Raw genomic sequence first — 17,440 nt, 5'->3', positions numbered from 1 at the left:
AAAAGGGGTAACAGAATCATGTAAAGAATGCACAATGTTAAAGGTTTTAAGTGAAACTCCAACATTAAAAGCTATGGAAATGTTTGGGCTTGAAAAATCAATGCAAATTGGACTATATAAAATGGACTTATCTGTGTTTTTGCATTGAGTTTTCCTTCTCATGGATTTAGAAAGGCTCGAACTTGGTTTCCAGGCTCTCCTACATTCAAGTTTCCAGCTAGGTGTGTTCAGCACTGATCAGCTGGGTCTCTATCATGAACACACACAAGCTCAATTCTCCCTCCTCTCTTAAAGGAGATGTCTCGAGGAAGCAGTGAATTTTTTTTTTTGCCCAGTCCCCCTAATTAAACATACATTACTAATTACCCCTGTAAATTACTTTCCTAGCTGGTTTCTACTTACCGTTCCAGCAACTTATAAAACTTTTTCCCAAGATGGCCGCCAGCTCTTTTCGCATCGCTTGCTGTAGCCCGACGTGCGCGCTCCCGAGACGCTACCAGCTGTGTCTCCATGGCAACCAGACGCCCCGCAGCCGCCGACCGGACCCCTGGAGTGAACACCGCCGACCTGTCACCCACCGCCAGGCACAAGGTAACCGGCGCAGCCCCCCCCCCCCCCATCACAGCCCTCCCGGCCCAGCGACAGCCCCCCCCCCCCCCGGCCCAGCGCTAGTTCCCCCGGCGCAGCGGCAGCCCCCCCCGGCCTAGCGGCAGCCCCCCCGGCCTAGCGCTAGTTCCCCCGGCGCAGCGGCAGCCCCCCCGGCCTAGCGACAGCCCCCCCGGCCTAGCGCTAGTTCCCCCGGCGCAGCGGCAGCCCCCCGGCCTAGCGACAGCCCCCCCCATCGCAGCGGCAGCCCCCCCGGCCTAGCGACAGCCCCCCCCATCGCAGCGGCAGCCCCCCCGGCCTAGCGCTAGTTCCCCCGGCGCAGCGACAGCCCCCCCCCCCCCATCGCAGCGGCAGCCCCCCCGGCCCATCACTTACCAGGACAGCTGGACGGCGGGACAGCTGGGCGGCTTCTCCGGAGGCTCGGCAGCTCTGCACCTTCCTCTAACAGAGGAAGGTACAGAATGGCCGCTCCAGCGCGCTCCCGAGCAGTGACAGCTCGTCTGCGCATGCGCAGAAGAGCTGTAGCGGGGAGCACACTGAAGCGGCTCGTGCTGAATGAGAAGACCGGACTGCGCAAGCGCGTCTAAAAAAGCAAGCTGCCGGCGAATTTAGACGGAACCATGGAGACGAGGACGCTAGCAACGGAGCAGGTAAGTGGAATAACTTCTGTATGGCTCATATTTAATGCACGATGTATATTACAAAGTGCATTAATATGGCCATACGGAAGTGTATAACCCCACTTGGTTTCGCGAGACCACCCCTTTAAGCCCATTTACACGCAACGATTTTTGCTCAAAATTCATTAAAACAATGGCTTTTGAGTGATAATCGTTAAGTGGAAAGGCTCCCATTTTTCATTCTTCGGCTGAACGATGATTTTTAGGTGAGCATAAAATCTATCGTTCAGCCGGAGAAAGACAGCAGGGACTGCATGCTGTGTTCTCCACAGTAGCAGCTGATTACATTGTATTAAGCTAGTAGCCTGTGCAAAGACAATGCAGCTGAGTGCAAAGTCCAGACCACATGGGATTTGCAAACAGCTGCTAGAGGCTCATTTACACGCAAATGAAGGTAATAAACTGCTAATGAACATTAGTGTCCATTAGCAGTTTATGCAAAACAATTGCTAGAACTGTCAATCGTTTAAAAGATTGTTTTTACGTGTAAATGAGCCTTTAGAGAATAGGTAGCATAACTATACCGATTCAACACTATACAGCTATCTCCCCGACCTCTCTGAGTAGCTGCTGGTCCCTTACATCTCACTGCTGATAAGAGTAGAAAATTCACTCGGGTGTGAATTTCAGCCTTTCAAAACAGTAGCTTTCTCTGCTCTCTGTCCTCCTGATCTCCTCCACCATCCCCAGCACTGTCATACAGCCCTCTGTAATAGCTCAGTGGAAAGGCAGTGAATGCACATTCACAACAGGGGAGCAGGCTAGCAGAGGAGCTGAAATACATCCCGTTCATTTACTCTGACAGAATTTGCTAAAATTTCAATCCTCCAGTCTGTACTGCCTTGGAAAACAATATGAGCGTAGAAATCAAACAATCAGAATTTTTTTCTTAACGAAAACCAAAATTACAAAAAGTCTTCATTTCCAAAAACATTTATTAAAAAAGAAAAGAAAGTGCAAAAGTCCACTTGAATTATCAGGAAACAGGATAGACATTCCCTAATGTAAGTTTGGTATTGGAATTACACTTCACCTACAGCAACCATCCAAAAGATTCTCCACACACCTTGCAGACATGTCAAGCAGAATCTACGTGAGTGAAGACTGTGTCTGGTGAAGTGTTTCTACGTCAAGCAAAGGGAATTTAGAATTCTCTGCAGCTCTGTACATTGCAATCAGGGCATAATTAATTAGGAATTTCATTTTTATTGGAGTTTAGCTTTAAAGGGTACCAGACTTCTCAGAATATGCTGCAGTGTGTACATCAGGAATAACCTTCCTGACAGTTACATGACTTATGTCCTACATTTTTTACCAGTTCTCCCTGCAAGATGATTCCATATCTAGTCTTCCTTGAGTTGGTGTGTGGACACTGCTACTATGCAATCTATTTATGGCATATTGAGGAACAAAAGCAAGTCTCTGCTCCCATATCTCCCGGTAGCGCACAGACATGAAAATAGTAGCATCATGGAGGACATTATACAGCAGTACTGAGCAGTGTGGTTGTGAATCCAGTAGCAGTCAAGTTTGGGAGAGCGCCTGTTTCTTTTTCTCTGCAACTCTCCATTCTTCTCTACGGGGAGCATGAAACACCACTGACCCCCATATTTCCTGAATTTCATCTTGGGGTCACTGTTACTTGAGACAAACGCCACTTGACAAAAGGCAGTGGACAGCAAAGAAGAAGGCAAGGAGACCCTGTAGTCATTAGCACTTTAAAATGATTTTTTTCCAGCACAAAAATGAAAGTTTAAGTAAATAAAGGAATTTTCACTTTTTCCATTTATCACCTAAACACAAGTTGTTTGAAAAGTTAGTGACTACTTAATGTCATGGCTCAGGATAATAATTCCAGAGACACACACTCATCTCTATGTTCGATCCAAGCTGATGTTCCAAGAAACCTGCAAATATAAATTTCAATTTCTAATAGAACCTATCTAATATGTGATCTGAAACCAACAGATCCAGTCTTTATACTGGAAAAACATGTTAATTAACCCCTTTAACTCTCTCGCTGCTGGGGTTTTTTGAATGTTTCGCATCACGAGTAGCCAGAATACTTTTCACAATTTTGAAATGTACAGATAAATTCTAAATTACATAAAATTATAATAAACCCACCATATCCATATATCTTCTGAAGGCAATCTGCTGATTGCAGTTTTCTTAATGGGCTGTTGACAACTATGTCTGCCTCCACGTAACAATAGTAATTAAAAAAAACAAAACAATAAAACCCCACATAAATTAACATACATTTACTCCTACAACTCACACCAATTTGCTATCAACTTCAGTTTCCTGTATTCTCAAGCTATATCACTGATGGAGCACCAATTCTGGTGCTTTAAAACCAAAATGTAAATCTTTAAAACAAGATCACGATCGAAGCTCAGCAATTCAGTCTGTAAAAACACAGTTGGGAGTGAAAACTGCAGTCATATGCAATTTTACAATTCAAACCACTATATCTCAGGCTGTACTGCAGATAGATTTTAAGGCTGAGTTAGACAATGATTATCGCTCATGGAAAAAAAACAAAAAAAAAAACGCTCAAAGCGGTCTTGAGCGATAATCGTTGGGTCTAACTGCACTGATATTGTGCCGTTTTCGTTAACCAGTCGCTGAAAGATAACGATCAGCCTTATCAGGAGTTCACAGCTGGATACCGCTGATACTCTTGTTCCAACTCTATCCCGCTTCCTGAACACAGGCGGAGTATGAAGAACACTGCGGTCCAGTTGTGTTCTGCATAGCCCGCTCGGAGTGCTGAGCTGTATAACAGCTGAGCGCTCTGAGCAGAGAACAGCTGGATGTAGAAGACAAGCGGCCCTGCTTGTCTTCTGCATACCCCGTTTGGAGCACTCAGCTGTATACGAGCTGAGCGCTCCAAGCAGAGAACAGCTCGATACAGAAAACAAGCGGCCCTGCTTGTCTTCTGCATACCCCGTTTGGAGCACTCAGCTGTATACGAGCTGAGCGCTCCAAGCAGAGAACAGCTCGATACAGAAAACAAGCAGCCCTGCTTGTCTTCTGTATACCCCGCTCGGAGTGCAAAGTGATCGCTCAACATTTGAGCGATCTCAATGCCCTATAAATGCACACAATGATTGTCGCTCAAAAGACATCTTTTGAGCGATAATCGTTGTGTCTAAACCAGGCTTTAACTTTAAAGGAAGGTAAAGGTAAAGTCCACTTGTGCAAGCACTGAGTCATGACTGACTCCGCAGGTGACGTCACATCGTGACCTTTTCTTGGCAGACTGTTTTTGTGGGGTGGTTTGCCATTGCCTTCCCCAGTCATCTTTTACCCCCCCAGCAAGTTGGGTATTCATTTTACCGACCTCGGAAGGATGAGTCAACCTTGAACTGGCTACCTCAACCACGTGTGGAATGAACCCGCAACTTTCAGGTCGTGAGGGAGAACTTAGAACTGCATTTCTGCTGCCCTAACACTTTGCACCACACAAGGCTCTTTACAAGACTACAACCAAAGCTCTATCTGCATATAGCCATTTAAAGCGAGGATGTATCTCATATGACCTTGGCTACTGAAGTGTCACACTGCAAGGACATAGGAGATACGCCCCGGCCAAAGAAAAAATTAAATACTACCTTCAGTGGGTACACAGCTTTCTTGTCTAATACATTTCCAGATATATCAGAAGCAGACATGGAGGCTGAACTGCAGGGAAGTGAGCATAATGTATATATATTACACACACTCACTTCCCTGCAGCTCAGCCTCCCTGTCTGCTTCTGATCAGTCATTTAACTTTTTAAGATTCTCCCCGGCTTTCTCTGCCTCTGTCCATGCAGTTTCATCATGCATAAAGCTCTGATGCCTGTATGAATGATACATAGGTTTTTATAAACTCATGTAAAAAATATTGTCACCGAAGCGGGATGTAGATTGTCAGCATGCAACAGCTCCACTGTGATATATCATTATTAAAGCAGCAAGCAGAAGAACACCTGAAAACGGTTAGTGAAAAATCAAACAAGTTTTTACAGATGTCACTAAGGAGCTTTAGGGTGCCTTCACACTTGCGACATCGCTGCGTTTTTTTTTTTACTGCAAATGTCAATAGGACTTTCTAATGTTAAAAATGCATTGCACAAAAATGGCAAGTTTGTGTGATGCATTTTTAACATTAGAAAGCCCTTTTGATAGTCTTGTTAAAAAAAAAACCATCAATATCGCGATCGCAAGTGTGAAGGCATCCTCATTCTGCCATATGTGTGTTTATGGCACTGCCGGTGCTTAATTATCCGAGGATAGTGGGGCTCCGGTTCTAACAGTGGAGATCAGAGGAGCATCCAAATCTGGCTGTTGCAGTTCCTTAGTTTCTGCGGTCAATAGCAACTATGGACCTAAGTGGTTTGCAACGGAAGGGAGATCCCTCAGTCATCCCATCGGCAACTCCCCAACTCAGATGCGAATTGCCAATGGGTTGCTATGGCAGCTGGAGATCTAAAAAAATAGTCCCAGAATTATTAATATTTTTTCCATCATGCCGCCCAGAAATGGAATACGGGTGAGCAAAAAGCCATATGCACCCCATACTATACTAATAAAAACTACAAGCTGTTCCACAAAAAAATAAGCCCTTACGAGCTCCACCAGTAGAAAAATAAAAAGCTTATGTACGAACCCTTGAATGTGATGACACACACAGCTATAACAGTTAGACATGAAGTGTATAAAACATATTTTGGGGTAAAAGTAGTAAAAAAAAAAAAACAACTACAAATTTGTTAACATCACAGTAATACTGACTGAGTATAGTTATCATGCCAATTATACCGCATGGTGAACGATGTAAATGTAGAAAGGAAAAATATATATATGGTAGAATTAGTGTGGGGGTTCTCTCCATAGGATATACTCAAATCATGAGCACTGGAATTTGGGAAGCAGTAATCTAGAACATCAGAACCTAGACACTAATAGGGTGGAAATCTAATTTTTTTTTTTTTTACAGAAATTGCACTTGTCGTTGTAGGCAATACCAAGACAAATGATCCAGACTGCTCCCTAACAACGCTATTGAAATTGTGGCATCTGCTCTAATGCACAGGAAAGAAGTGAAGCCACAGAGTAAATGCCTTCATATTGTTATAGTTAATCAGCATGTGTCAACATTTTGGAGTTGTAACCAATGGCCTTCTAAAATTCTCGTGAAGGTTCTAGTTAAATGAAGTCCAACTTTTTTTAGTGTCCTGTTGGGCTGAGTCTTAGGAATTTTTTTTAGGTGCAAATAGGTCTGATGGGTCTTTGGGGTGGAGCTTGTGAGGGCTAACACAAGTGACATTCATTTCGGCTTAGTCGAGAATATTAACCCGCGCACAATTTCTTTCCCAGTTTCATTCACTATTAATCTTGCCATCTGCAGATTTGGAGCTACCATACCTGACTAAATGGGAAAAAGATCTTGGCTGCACATTCTCAGCCTCTCAAGTGGATAGTAGAGTTCCCCCACAAATCCTCTTATACTGTGTTTTGCCGTCCTTTTACTTCTTACAATTTGCAAACTTACGAGCAAATACCTACCACAAGTCTATATTGAACCACCTAATTAATCCTGTAAAAACTTGTTATACCTATTTTATGGCAGTCTATTTCAGCTCCAACACTTTCTTAATGGATCCGGATGCTGGGTGAGATAATGGAGATTGAGGAGCTCACTGAGTCGCTCTGGGATACTTGTGAGTCTTCCAATTTACTCATGGACTCCCTGGATTCTGTTCCAAGGCTCCGCCAAGTCCTGATCCTTCCTGGGTTGCCTGGACTATTTCCCCCCCACTGCCCTATTTTTATTCTCTCTTCTCATTCTCATCTCTCCCTCATAGAAATTTCTTCTTTTTCTTTCCCCCTCCACCTCATTCTTTACTCCAGCTGCAGCGACGTCACTCTGAATGGAGCACTGGCTGGGCTTGCACAGTCAGCTCTCCATTCATTCCAGTGGGAGTGATGGAAATATTCAATCGGGTGTGCCGCTTGGGTACTTGGCAGTCCCACTGAAAGTGAATGGAGTGCTGATGCACTTACATGACCCAAGCTGCCTTCTGTACTCCTCCTCACTGCAGGGGGTGCAGTAACCCTGCAGTGAGAACAATGGAGAAAACAGGACCCCTGTTCTTGAGATTGGAATGAGTTTCAGCAGTGAGACCACCACCGATCAGCAAGTTTATCCTCTATTCTATGGATAGGGAATAACTAGATATTCTTGTACAATCTCTTTAGTTATGACGTACTCCTATATAGTAACTACAACAGTGCCACATATTTCCCTGGTGGCAACATTTGGTACTTTTCTTTCTTTGAGAAATCGAAACTCCATACTCTATAGAGTATACACAACATTTATTGGGTTCTGCCCCATAGCTTTTTCGCTAGACATCTATGAACACCTTATTTAATTATGACTGTCTCCTGTCTTATAGTCTTACAGTGGTCATACAATGTGACAGGTCCTTTTTAGGAATATAGAGAATTTCTAAATGATGCATTCTTAGTGAACTGGACAGGGGTTGAATCAGTAAGAAATCACTACACAGCCACAGTGACCTACAGTAATTTGAGATCCAAAGTAAAATGAGATTTCAGCTAAGATATTAGGGAAGTCTGTCATTCATTCGGCAAGAGCTGCCTGTGATTGGCTAAGCGCCTCAGCCTAGTGATAGATCAGCACTACAGAGCCGAGGACAGCACGGAGAAGACGCGGCTGAAGCGAGGTGAGTATTTTTTTTTTTTACACTATTTTTCCTGGTTTTTCAGGGAAGGGCTTATACTTAAAGTCCTTCTCTGAAATCCAATTACTGGGGGGCCAGCAGCAGGATCACACGACAGCTGCGGTAGGGAATTGAAGAATTCCTCTGCTGCATCTGTCACTGATGTAGCAGCAGGGAATTCTTTTTACTAGCGGGGTTGAAGGAAACATCTGCCGCAGGCGGCAGATGTGTTCATCCCCGCGGGGACACGGCAGCGGCAGAGGGCAAGTTTTTTTTTTACACTAAAATTATTGTTTTTCGGGGAAAGGCTTATATGTAAAGCCCTTCCATGAAAAACAATTTAGGGGTACCAGCAGATCATTGTTTTCAATGGAGCCGCTGGCAGAAGCCACGGCTCCATTGAAAACATGTGGGGAGAAAAGTGTGACATTTTCTCGAGCACTGCGTGGTGCTCGGCTCCAGTAACGAGTATATTTGAGTATGCTAATGCTCGAACGAGCATTAAGCATGGACGAGCATGCTCGCTTATCTCTACATATTAACCATTTTAAACAGCAAGTCAACAGAATAGTGAATGTGTCTTGTCTGCTGCTTTTTCAGACTCCTGAATTGCACAGCTACTTTATAGAAAATAGTTGGTAACCCTTCAATAGAACAGGTGATAAATGATTGATCGCTGAGTGTCTGATCGCTAGAACCCCCTGGGGATCAGGAGAACGGCGTACCCAGGGTCCACTGGGCGAACGGAGCGCCGCACACATGTGATGAAAGCTTCATTCACGGTCTATGGAGATACCCATAGAAGTGCATGGAGAGGTGTTAACACGGGCAGCATTGCTTAATTCACTAGGAGAACTACTGTATATGCAGGCCGTACTCCTGATCCCTGGAAGTTCCAGTGCTTGGGCCAGCAGCAATCCATCCTGTGGATAGGTGATAAATGATTATCATGGGATAACCCCTCTTTAAGCATCAAAGCAGAGACCATGGATACTTCCCAGATTTGCCATTCAAAAAGTTAGGCAAGCCTGCCACCAACGAATGCCCCAAGAACTATACTGACTGTGTAACACTCAGTAGAGCTATTAATTTGGGGCAAAGTACAAGCCATTAAATTCAGCTTTACCTCCTGCTCTATAAACAGCGCATGACATTAGCAGAGCTGTAAGATTTTAGGAAGCAAACCATCTGAAGCCTGAAAAGTATTTCCACCAGCCAAGTGAAGCTGGCTTTTGTACATTAGCTTGCACTGCTGGAATTTGCAGCATTTGTGTAGAGCACGGCTCTAAGTGAAAGGAGAAGATTATCCACTCTCTGGTATCCGAGCTCCCGACGCCCCCAGCACAAGTTGGAGCTAATTTGCCTTGAAATCAGCAGCTCTGGTTATGTGGCTCTGAACAAAGCAAATGTCTCCAGATGGTTTTATTTAAGCACCATCTGAGCGTTATTATCAAGCAGATTACTTGGTTTCACGTTCTGCCGGCATCCATACCGCAGACCGCCAAATGCAAAGCTCTGCCAGCAAAAGAATTTCAGCTTCACCTCTTTTCACTCCAGTTTGAAATTGACCAGGTCCCTTTCATAAACTTTCCCCAAAAGCCAATGAATGTGGCTTACGGTACATTTTGTTATCTATACGAAGCGTGGAGTACTAGATTTCTAGGTGGACCAAAGAACAGTTCGGGCATTTAATGTCAGCATAATGCCAGGTTCAGCAAGACCTGGACACAAGTTACCTACATCAATTTGGAATAAAATAAGAATACTTCCACTATGTGAGGTTTATTTTCTTCTAAGCCTCCTATAGGTAAATGGCTCCTCATGTATAGTCATTAGCAGTCTATCTTTATTAGATAACATAATTTAAAAGAACACCTGTCACCAGGTCCCACCCTTGTAAACCATTGCCAGCATGTCTCAGATCAGGAAATTTGCATTAAAAACATTTATTATGCCCCATAAGCCCGGCTACCTTCTGAAATTATCAGTTTAACCATTTGCAATCCAATTTTAGATTCAGGTTTTCCTAGGGGGCTTTCTCTTTCTGCCATTATACAATGGTGCCATCTGCTGGCTAGAGCCAGTACTGTGGCATGGGACATGCTGGAGAGGCCCCCCGACAACAGAGCGGCCAATAATATACAGTAAAAGAATACCCTGCCGGACATCTTCTGACTTCGGAGCTGTACAGCCTTCAATCACAATGTCTTCAGACATCTGACAGTGGATTAGAAAGGGTTAAAACTATTATGCTGTATGCTAATTAAATCCAAACAGTCCGGTGGGCATACCAGGACTATCTGTAAGCCAGCTTCTATCCTTTTTATTGATTATGTGAAGGACATCTCCTACGTGGTTCACAGTGAAGATGCAGATGTGCCAAAATTCAGAGCAAGACCGGCATATGCACAGAAAACTCTGATGAGCCTGCTATTGACATCTTCATTGGCCAGGGGGATGAGGTAGGAGTCATCATCCACAACAATCAAAGGGAGATACGTTGTGTTACAGAGAAGACTCTGGGTGGCTGGCAGGTCCCGGGTACGCCCACTGGAACATTCAGTCTAATTGGCATATGGTGCAGGATTTTTTTAAACAATGAATTTCGAAAGGCAAGTGAGGCAAATGGAACATAATAGATACAGGTTTTCAAAGCCATTCTCCTGACCTATAAAATGCTGGCAATGGTTTACAAGCATAAAACATGGTGACAGGTTTCCCTTTAAAGATTCCTCTCCATTCAGAGGGGTGACTGATGCGCAATGAATGAGGGTAATTGCAAGCCAGGGCCACTTCTGTACCCATCTAAAGGGCCAATTTATGGACTTGTCACCTAAGGAGTAAAGGAAGATTTACATTTAAAGGGACTTTCCACTCAAAGGCAGAATGTCCCCTATATTCCATTAGGCTGGAATCCCACGTGCAGTTTTTGATGGTTTTTTGAGCCAAAATCAGAAGTGGATTCAAAAGGAATGGGAAATATGAAAGGAAGAACTTCTCCTTCCTGCTGCATCCACTTCTGACTACAGCTGGAGGCTTCCCTGAACTAAATACTCTTGAAAGCTTATACAACAAGATACAGGGGAATGCTAAGAATGTGTGTCCCGGACTTTGTCTGCGGCAGGAAAAATACTCAATTATGAGCATACAATAAATGTGTGCACTGGGTCGTGGGTTTGACCAGCCTATGTGGAGTTTGTGTGTTCTTCCAAGTGCTAAGGTTTATATTCACAATCCAAAACCTGTTAGCTGAAGCTATTCCTTCCGACCTCTCCAATAGATGTACACCCTCAGATTCCCCGAGTGTGCATGTGTACTCAATAGGGAGATGGGAAAAAGCTGCTGCCTGACCCTTCTGGTGGAGGCTTATTGCCCGAGAGCAAAAGGATTGAGCAGTTGATATCAATTTATATGGGGGTGTCCTAAGGCAGGACTCACACGGGCGAGTGCGATGTTGCTCAGAGAAACATGGACCATTATCACGCTTGCAATCCTACGATTTCTGCTGTTTTACAAGATAATGCATTATAACATGCTATTTTCATGTGCATGAAAATCACATGTTGTTAAATTGGAAAAAATTGAAAAATCACATCACACATCTACATAAGAGAGTGATTCTATTTTTTTTCCTGCCAAAGGAAATAATGTGGGGTTCTGACACCGAATCGCCCCAAAATAAGAGGTGCAGCTATTTTTAGATCTCGGAGCATCGGTTCTAGAGAAAAATCACTCATGTGAATAAATACATTGAAAGTAATGTATTCACATTCATATTGCATTCGGTCAGATATCGCACGTGAAACTTGCCCATGTGAATGCACCCCAACACAGATGTGCACAATCTGCTGGCCGTGACCGCCTTCTCTGCAGCCCTCAACCATCCAGACATTGAAATGCTTGTCTGTGTGCAGCTAGTGATATGTAGTTACCATGTCACAGAGGAGTTGTATACATCTCCGAGGCAGGACCAATGGTGTAGCCATCGTAGGGTGTCCCGTATATCAGGGACTTTCTCCATTGTAGTTTGTGGAAGTTGTAAATGCTAGACTGTTACCACTACACCCATAATCTACAATGGGGAGAGCTTCATAGGCATACACAGTCTCCTCCTCTCTGAAGTGCTAATTGGGAGAGAAGTAAACCCCCTTTTAAAAACAAGCTAAAGTGGTACCAGCAGCTATCAGACATTTATGGATTTATGGCAGATATTTTTAATATGCCTAGATGTCAGTAGGTAATGCTATTGCAGCCCTTGGGAGTGGTTCAATATTGCAAAGTGACCTTTGGATCATAAGTTTGTACACCCTGATCAATGCTTACGGCCACCTAAAATCTAGGATAAAAGATCCCAAAGAGATGACATCAATTTTGACGCAATTACAGACGTTTTCTCTCCTCTGTGGAAAGTATTTTTAGCAGAGGGTAAAAAAGACGACTGCAAGTAATCTGCATCGTGCCAGACTATGCGTGTAGATGGATTACATGTTGGAGGAAATGTCAGAAGCAGCCGGCGCTTACCTGAGAGCAGCTGCATGGTAGGTGTCCACGTAATCAGAGATAAAGAGCTCTCTGTTCCGAATTACTGGGTCTGTGATCACCAGTTCTCGTCCAGAATCTGTAGGGGACAATGAGATGAAGAAAAAAGGATCAGGGAGCTACAAATACAAAAATTAAGTCCATTTTGAAACACATGATCCTCTACACAGAATTAGGAACTACTGTGTGAAATTAAGGCCTTTTTCACAGTCGAGATAATCGTGTGAGATTTGTGCGTTGTGACACATGAAATCATCTTACTGTAATCGACTAGATACATCATATGGTAGATCTACATAGTGACTGTAACCACATGGCGCGGCTGCTGGTTTTCTGACAACTGCCATGTGTCAGTCACTTGTGGGTCACAAAATGACAACATTCACGTGCATTGGCTGCAATAAAGGCCGGACACGGCAGGCTTTGGCTGTGCGACATGTTCGGCCACCAAGGTAGCCTTATACACAGAAGGTGTGGGATGTAGGATCGGGGAGCTCCAATAAATATGGTGCAAGGAGATTTATTCTGCACAATAAGGACCAGGTATTGTAAGAGAACTCTACTTGCTTTTTGGGGGAAGCTTCTTCTCAAACTAAACTGATTAGTGTTAAAGAGGCCAGGTAGCATATAGTGCTTTATTTTCACCCCATGACCCTGCTGATTTATGAAACACCCACAATATAATACCTTCTAATTTTGCTTTCAACTGGTAGTTTACTGATGCAAAGAAAAAACACTTAAAGAAAAACGTCTAGCAACTCTCAAGTGTGCATGTTATCTCATTACCTTACTTAGGAATTAATTACAAAATGTATTCACTAAAACATGCCATTAACCACTGATTAATCATCAGAACAATTTCACAAAACCGCTAGAATGAAAACAATTAATAGTAAAATACACTGATGCTGAGGGAGGCAAACAAAGAATAATTCTGCACAAATCTCCAGATTAATCTTTCTAGGCTGCATGGATGGACAGTGTGACGCCCAAGAAATACATTCTCTTTTGGAAGCAGCAAAGGGTAGGACCTAATGCCATCAACAAATAATGTGAGTCATCACTTTGTAATGGGTTATGCCCATTTAGATGAAATGAGCTGTCAGGCAAACAATGCCCTGTAGCTCGACCCAGTGATGCCCGTCCCCCTGCTGTTACACAGGAGTATTGCTGGCATTGCTCACAGCGCTGCAGGAACGCCTGCTGTTTACACTGAATGGCTCGTCAGTTTTCTGCATTCATTTACACGGGACGATTATCGCTCACATTCACATGGGAACGCAGGAATTTCAAGGATTCTTAATGATAATCCTCCAGTGTAAAGAGGCCATTATCCAGAGGAAGTAAAAGTAAATTGGTCTAATGAAATTCCCTCCAACTTAGGCCGGCTGTCCACGGGCGATGCGGTATCCTGCAGCCAAGCTCCGTCGCGGTAGCCTCCTCCAGGAGCCGCCGGCGAATCTCCGCAGGTCAGCCCTATCTAATAGATAGGCTGACCGCGGAGAATCAGGGCATGCTGCGAATTGCCCGCCGCGAGGGAAAAATCGCAATGATTCTCCACTCGTGGACAGGTGCCGGCGCTTTCCATAGCAATGCTATGGGAAGCGTCGGCCGGCATGATTCGCCGGCGGTTTACCACCGGCGAATAAACAGCCGTGGACAGGGGGCCTAAAAGGGAATATATCATAAAGTGACTTATCGTTCAAAGCAAGTCTTTATGGTAAACACTTAAACATTTTAGCAATTTTTTTTTTCATGTCAACAGCTAGACTTCTAAATGAATCCAGAAATCTTGCATTTCTCACTCTGGCCACTAAATGACATTTTACACGGCCTATGATTGGGTAAGAACGTTCCTAGGAATGCTGGTCTGCCCGATTATTGGGACATGAGAAGGTTCTGCTGACCAACTGATAAACAAGTGAACATGTTTCACGCAGCACATTCTTCCATGCAAAAAAGCGGATGTGCAATCAACAATGACGACGGTATGGTGGACAAACATTGGCATGAACGAACTGCAATAGGGTCTGAATTGGTCTGTGTAAAAGGCCAAGTGGATGAGAGCCAATCTCGTTAATCAGCAGTGGTTATCTAGGGCATATCTTTAAATATAAAGGGACCTTAAAGGGCCTTTTACATGGCTGATTATGAGACCGTAAGAAGCTGCTCCTGATTGGCCAATATATTGAGCAAATGCTCGTTTAGCAGCTGATCAAATGTTTTGTGCAACTGAAAAAAATCCCGACTGTCCACAGTACATTTCCCTGTGCAAACAATGGATGCGCTGCGGTAAAACTATATGGGGAACAATCATATGTACGGTCATTCATCGCCCATACATTCTGAATCGGCCTGTGTGAAAGTCAGATAGACAAGCGCTGGGATCATTGATCTGAGTTTATCATTACAGCCAAATGCTCTAGTGTAAAAGGACCCCAAGTCGGACACTTCCTGTTCTGTAGAGAAAACTTTTAAGCAGTCATCTCATCATCACACAGGCAAGATTACAATGAAAGGGGAAACCTATATACAGATAATACAGGACACACCAATCACAGTACATGATGTCACAGCTCACCTCCTCAATCTCCCTGCACAATGACCTAGTTCTATAGTGTGTGCAACAAAAAAAAGTAAAGTTGAACAGAGTGCATTGAAGCTGTTAGAGTAGGATTAGAAAAAGAAAGGTTTAGCTTTTTTGACCCAAGAAACCGCCATGGACTGTGTCTGTGATTGCAGCTCATAAAACAAATTGAGCTGCAACAGGAAACAATCCATTTCTTGTCAATTAGGCAAATTTTTAAAAATCTTTTTGTAATCTTGAAACCCCCCTTTAAAATAATGTGTCTCTTTAAAATAACGGGCAGGTATCACAATCCACTGTTAGAGATCAGAGTACACACATTCATCATTGATGACGGTCAACAGACTAGTCCTACACAATGCAAATATCTCAACACTGCTGACATTGGATGATACCCCGTCATGAATACCAATGTGGGATTACCGTTCTCATTGTGCCGATCTTGAACCAAGTGCTGATAGACAGAGTCTGGAACTTCTGACTGACGGTAGTACCACTTAACGTTCATCAGAAGATGGTCTCGTTTACTCTGTAATACACAAGAGAAGCGCTTGTCAGATACATCCAACCTAAAGCATTTCAAAATAAGGGGCTATTCATGGTTTTAATGTATGTTTAGTGTATACGTTAAACGGATAAATTAAAAAAAAAAAATAAAAATAAAAAAACTTATGGCATTTTAAACCTGTACAACATTAAAACAATCAATATTCACTGTAAACTTTCATAATTAATACAGTTTTATAGTTGAACACTTTTCTTTAAAAGCAATTGCAAATTACTTACTGATCGGTGGGGGTCTCATTGCTGAGCCCCCCGCTGATCCTGAGAATACGACTCCCGTGTCCCGCTCTCCTGTCACTGGCGTAGCGGTGGTTGGGGCACTGGCTGAGTATGTGCGGTCAATGCTCCATTCATTTCAATGGGGCTCATGAAAACACCCGAGCGACACCTGTAGTTTATCTCTGCAGTCCTACTGAGAGTGAATGGAGCACATATGCGCTTCCACGACCCCACAGTGAGGACGACAGGGGACATGAGACCCTCACCGATCAGCAAGTATTTCACTACCCTGTGGATAGGGGATAATTTGCAATTGTGGTACAATCCCTTCAAGCTATATGGTAAGATGGAAATGCATACGTTAGAAGTAGGATGATGCACAGCCATAAGCCTTCATACATTTACTATTGACTAATGTTGTATACGTTATCACACTTTTTGTCCTGGGACAGTAAAGAATGGCATGCTACTTTCCCATCGCAGTAAAGACACACAGGAGGCCAGACATTCACTTTTGAAATACGTTTCACCTATTATGGTTAATGGATACATCAAGCACTATTTTTTTGTATTAAACGTATCCTTTTAACAGATGGCTGAAACATGAACAGCCCCTAAAATGGGGAGTAAACCCAGAAAACACATCCATCGCCTCAATTTTTAGTAATGACCCAATAAGGGGCGGAGTCAAAGAGCTTACCACTAACACAGGATGGCAAGACTAGTAGGACCCACGATAAAAGATGAAACGGACGCCTCACAGACACAGAGTTTATTTTTCACCATCTGTATTGTTGGGATATGATGGCATTTTTACATTTAATGCCCATTTGCGTTCCACCTCCTCCTGACTGTGAACTCCGCAGTCTCTGACGGTATGCAGAGTATAAAATTGGTCTCGGAGCATAGATGAAGCCAAATAAGGTCATGGAGCTGCTGGAGAGGAGGATTTTATTTCCCTGTATTTATTTTACACCCTTCAGTTCAGCATTTGATGCCCAGCTGATGGCTCTGGCACAGTTGAATAAATGCCCTGAAGGGCTGCACTATAAAAGAAGATTTGCAATTTCCTTTGTACAGAGGTCGCAGTGATGCTGATCAATGAGAGCATCAACAAGCAGAACATGTACTGTTCAATGCAATTAAAATGTCTTCAAACAGGCCATACAAAATGCAAACATAAAAAGCAAGCTAATGCCAGATACACAGAGACAACAGAAAGGTGGTATCTGGACTCAGCCACACGGAGGAACGGGGCACGTGGGCAGCACAGGTTATACTGGTGATTGAATACACTTTCTGGGATTACCAAGCTGTCCTTTGATAGGATATCTGCTCTCTTTTTGTTTTTTTAATAGTTAAAAGGGGTTTTCTTGAAATACATTACTGATGACCTATTTCAAGGATAGATCATCAGTGGTACACTAGCATGGTTTCAGGAACCGGCACCCCCACTGATTAGCTGTTGGCTGGAGCCACTGCGTGCCTGAAGTAGCACAGCACCG

The 17,440-nt window shown here is 43.6% G+C and overlaps 1 protein-coding gene across 5 annotated transcripts in view; it reads right to left on the bottom strand.

The window, feature by feature from the left end:
* RERE (arginine-glutamic acid dipeptide repeats) overlaps positions 1-17,440 on the bottom strand; it is a 338,755-nt gene that overhangs the window by 88,891 nt on the left and 232,424 nt on the right. For all 5 annotated transcript variants that reach the window (XM_066606873.1, XM_066606875.1, XM_066606872.1 and 2 more), the window contains 2 exons: positions 15,576-15,681; positions 12,548-12,644 (listed from right to left, as the gene is read on the bottom strand). In XM_066606873.1, the coding sequence (XP_066462970.1) occupies positions 12,548-12,644; positions 15,576-15,681 (203 nt within the window). The remainder of the gene's footprint in view (positions 1-12,547; positions 12,645-15,575; positions 15,682-17,440) is intronic.

Source organism: Eleutherodactylus coqui, chromosome 6, assembly GCF_035609145.1.
Source record: "Eleutherodactylus coqui strain aEleCoq1 chromosome 6, aEleCoq1.hap1, whole genome shotgun sequence".
In the NCBI taxonomy this organism is placed as follows: Eukaryota; Metazoa; Chordata; class Amphibia; order Anura; family Eleutherodactylidae; genus Eleutherodactylus; species Eleutherodactylus coqui.
The sequence above is the reverse complement of the archived record's forward strand: the minus strand, read 5'-3'. Positions and strand labels throughout refer to the sequence as shown.